This window comes from Orycteropus afer, unplaced genomic scaffold (genome assembly GCF_000298275.1).
Source record: "Orycteropus afer afer isolate SDZICR_OR568_19922 unplaced genomic scaffold, OryAfe1.0 scaffold00033, whole genome shotgun sequence".
Taxonomy (NCBI): domain Eukaryota; kingdom Metazoa; phylum Chordata; class Mammalia; order Tubulidentata; family Orycteropodidae; genus Orycteropus; species Orycteropus afer.
In genome coordinates this window covers 15,295,197-15,299,821 of record NW_006921620.1, presented here as the reverse complement: position 1 = coordinate 15,299,821, position 4,625 = coordinate 15,295,197, and the positions used below count along the sequence as shown (strand labels likewise).

The 4,625-nt window shown below is 39.8% G+C and overlaps 1 protein-coding gene across 1 annotated transcript in view; it reads left to right on the top strand.

Annotated features, from left to right (window-relative positions):
• The window catches only part of LRRC39 (leucine rich repeat containing 39), a 28,532-nt gene that overhangs the window by 16,172 nt on the left and 7,735 nt on the right, over positions 1 to 4,625 (top strand). Inside the window, 2 exon segments of the mRNA XM_007936099.2 lie at positions 2,451 to 2,607; positions 3,412 to 3,548. Of these exon segments, the coding sequence (XP_007934290.2) occupies positions 2,451 to 2,607; positions 3,412 to 3,548 (294 nt within the window).

Genomic DNA, 4,625 nt, shown 5'->3' with positions numbered 1-4,625 from the left:
TTGAACCGCCAGCCTTCTGGTTAGCAGTCAAGTGCCTTAGGCACTATGCTGCCAGAGCTCTAGAGAGATGCAAATCAAAACAACAAAACACCATCTTGCTCCAACACTAGTAGCAAAATTCAACAAGACAAACAATAACAAATGTTGGTGAGGATGTGGAGACTGGGACTCTAATACATTACTGGTGGGACTGTCCAATGATACAACCACCACTGTGGAAAGCAGTGATCAAGATGGTGGCATTGAGGAAGAGGAAAACAGAGAGGTGAATGGGAGGTACAGACAACAAAGATGAACCCTTTTGCACATACAGTACTGTGTTGTCAGTGATGGCAAACATTGATATATGGGTGGATAGATGGGTGGACAGATTGAACTATTAGGTATGTCTATGCAGGGGGAGTGTGCCCATGACCATGCACAGGGTTGGCAGACAATGTGTCCACAAGTGTATTTGTATGTTCTGTAAGAATTTCCAGGTATAGAGTACAGCTGACAAGGGACAAGGTTGTGGTCACTTCTTGGCCATGGCCAGCTACTTGAAGGGGGTGAGTAGTTGGACCTATGAGCTTGGGACCATGGTCACAGGAGACATCAAGCTCAATTGGCATAACATAGTATACCAAAACATTGTTCCACATCCTACTTTGGTGAGTATCCACCGGGATCTTAAAAGCTTGCAAGCTGCCATCTAGATGTGACAGTGCATCTCTCCTCATCCAGAGCAAAGAAGAGTGAAGAAAACCAAAGGTGCATGGAAACAATTAGTCCGAGGGACTGGTGGATCATGCAATCCTCAGCCTATATTACATGATTTACTAAAAAGCATTCATTATTTACTTCTTTTATGAGACTAGAAGAACTAGATGGTGCCTGGCTACCACTGTCAACCACTTGGAGGGGGATCTATGTAGGAGATTCTGGATAGAGAAGGAGAACAATGTGAAACAAAACTCAAAATCATAAAAAAAGAAAAAAAAGGGGATCAGGTTTGCTGATCTGACTGGTGGATCCCCTGAAACTTTGGCCCCTAGCTGCCTTTCAGGTCTGGAATTGAACCCACTCCTGTGGCCAAAAAAAGACAGGCATATGAGCTGAACATTTACATTAGGTAGATACACTCCTTGGAGAAATCAATCATGGGAGCATAGAAGGGCTGTTTATACACAGGGAGACAGCTTGCAGGGCAGGACTGTATGGGAGAGGACACGGGGAAGAGAAGGCTATGGGGAGGAAGTGGGAGGAGAGCTGTTGCATTGTGGAGATTGCTGTCAATGTCTTGAGACAAAGTGTATGTGAACTGCTGTATGGAAGATGGATTTGCTCTGTAAACTTTCACCCAAATCACAATTGAAAAAAAAAAAATTAATAATGAATGCTTTTTAGTAAATCATGTAACAGTAATTCTGCAACAACATGAATAACAACCAAAAATTTGTTATTGGTTACACTGGTAGATAGGTATGCATATATGTGTACAGGAAGACAGGTTTGAGTATATGCAGGTGTATCTATAGGCATAAATATATACATGTTTGTGTGAGATGCATACATATTTACATATATTATAAAACATATAGGCAGTAGAGTTACAGAGACTTCCTAGACTAACCAAACACCTCATAGGATTGATTTACTGGGTTTGAAGGCTTAGGACCATAGTCTAGTGGGATAACTCAGTCAACTGGCCCAACAGTTTACAAAGTTTATGTTCTACATCCTAGGTTGATGAGTAATATCTGGGTCTTAAAACCTTATAGGTGGTCTTCTAAAATACAACTATTGGCTTCTACTTGTCTGGAACAAATTAGCAGCCCAAACAAACCAAGCACTCATCTTTCCTGAGACCAGAACTAGATGGTGCCTGGCGACCTCTATTGACCGTTCTGAGCAGGGGCATACTTAAGTGTCCCCCATAGAATGGGAGGAAAATGTAGAAAACTAAAATGCTTATAAAAAGGCCTGACTTACTGGACTGGTAGAGACTAGAGGAATTCCCAAGACCGTCACCTTGAGATATTCTTTAAACTTGGAACTGAAACCACTCCCAGAGGTCACTTTTCAACTAAATAATGGACTGGATCATAAAATAAACATCACCAGTGAGTACTAAGCCCTTCTGAAAAAAAAAAAAAAAAGTAAAAATCATCTATATGAAACCAACTGGTAAACATTTACCCCAAAGCAAAGATGAAGTTAGGGAGACAGGGAAGCTAGAGTAATGGAAATGGAACCACCAGAATGGAAATAAAGAGAACGTGAAAAATGTAACAAATGCCATTGAACAATATGTATAGGAATTGTTAAATGTGAACCTAATTCACCAAAAACACAATAAAACATTTTTAAAAAACGACAAGTATTGCTACAATCATACTACTCATGAGTGTGACATAGTACTGAAATAATTTAATACAGTGACTCTCTGTCATTTTTTAACTTGAGTTTAGACCCTCCCTTCTTCACTACTGAAACTGAATCAGCTACAGGAATGGCAACTTCATAGAACTGGATTGTTGAAAATTCCTGAATTCATTGGAAGATTCCAGAATCTGATTGTGTTAGATTTATCTCGAAATACAATTTCAGAGATACCTCGAGGAATTGGTAAGGAACACTGTTGTTATTCTTATGCTATTTTATCCACCTGCAGATGTGTTTTTCATTGAGGAAATTAATACATGGAATAAAGATCTCATCTTTATACAGTCTTGAGAAAAATGTGAACATCTAATCTAATTGGAGCTTTCAGGGGATTCAAGCTTCTTGTTAAGAGTTACTGAGGTGATTCAAGATGAGATTTCAATGTAACGAACATTTATTTGGAGACATTGTGTAGATTCTGGAATCAATACTTTGGTTCAGCTCTAACTCCTGGAAGAGAACTGGTTGGGGGAACAACAACAAAAAAATAGAAATTCCTACACTGAAAAATTCTCAGGATATAGTGCAGATAACAAATGATTTTTGGGGTGGTGGTGGTATAGTATTGACAGAGGTAGAACTTTGTCTCACATACTTCTGTCATGTTGTCAGAAGGGACCATTCCTTGGAGGATATCATGCTCAGTAGAGGATCAATGAAAGAGAGGAAGACCCTCAACGAGATTGATTGACACAGGGGCTGCAACAATAGGCCAAGCATAGCAAGGATTGTGAGGGTGTTGCAGGACTGGCAGTGTTTTGTTCTGTTGTACATAGGGTCACTATGAGTTGGAGCCTACTTGACGCACCTAACGTTGACAGACCTGCTCCTTTTCTGAAGGGGCAGGGCAGAGACTGAGAGAAGGCAAGAACTGTAAATCTGGCAGTATAAAATTGGCAAACAAATTGTTATATTTAATAGCTGGAAACACTATTTTGCATCTATCTGTTCCTTATTGTGTATTTTTTTTTTTTTTTTTTTTTGTAGGACTGCTCACTAGACTTCAGGAATTGATTCTTAGCTACAACAAAATCAAGACTGTCCCCAAGGAACTAAGTAACTGTGCCAGTTTGGAGAAACTAGAACTTGCTGTTAACAGAGATATCTGTGACCTTCCACAAGAGGTCAGAAAGATATAAATGCATACATTTTATTTTCAATCTATTTATGCTATATTTCTCTATCATGTGGTCATTAAAAACAAAACTAATAAAGAAGTGTTTCATTTCAGAAAAAAAAATCAGTGAAAACCATTTTCCATTCTTATAAGAATAATGTATGCTTTTAAAGAAGGCGCTGCTTAATTCACAAGATATGTCTGTTACTCTCACGGTACTGGCATCATTTGTTGACTAGATTGTGATCTTCTTGAAAGCTAGATTGAGCATCTTACTTTTGTCTCCATGCTGAGGGCAGAACTTAGGTTGTACTGGTTATTTAATAAATGCTTTTTAAATGAACAAATTAATAATTAGCCTAAGTCACAGACAATGCACTGACAGAAAAACTCTTGTTTACCAGTTGGTATTTATACAGTCATCAGTTTTGTTATTTTATTATTTTTTTTTTATTGTGATTTGAGTGAAGGTTAGAGAGCAAAGTCACTTTCCATACAGTGGTTCACATGTACTTTGTCTCATGACATTGACCACAGTTTACCATAATGCAACAGCTCCCCTCCCACTTCCTCCCCATAGTTACCTCTTCCCTGTGCCCATCCCTCCATGCCCCCTGCACTGTCTCCCTGTGCATAAGCAGCCCTTCTTTCTCCCATGATTGTTCTCTCCAAGGAGTGTATCTACTTGAGGTAAATGTTCAACTGATATGACTGTCTTTTATTTGGCTGGAAACCACAGGTGTGGGTTCAATTCCAGATCCGAAGGGCAGCTAGGGGCCATAGTCTCCGTGGTTCCACCAGGCTCTATCAGACAAGCAAACCTGGTTCCTCCCCCCCCCCTTTTTTTTCCTCCAAATGATTTTGAGTTTTGTTCCACATTCTTCTCCCTCTCTATCAAGGGTCTCCTACATAGATCCCCTTCCAAGTGGATGACAGTGATAGCCAGGCACCATCTAGTTCTTCTGGTCTCATAGTTGTATAGGCTGCAGATCGGATGGGGTACCAGTTGCTAGGACTAATTGTTTCCATGAATTTTGGTTTTCTTCATTCTTCTTTGCTGTGGATGAGGAGAGACCCATCGTTG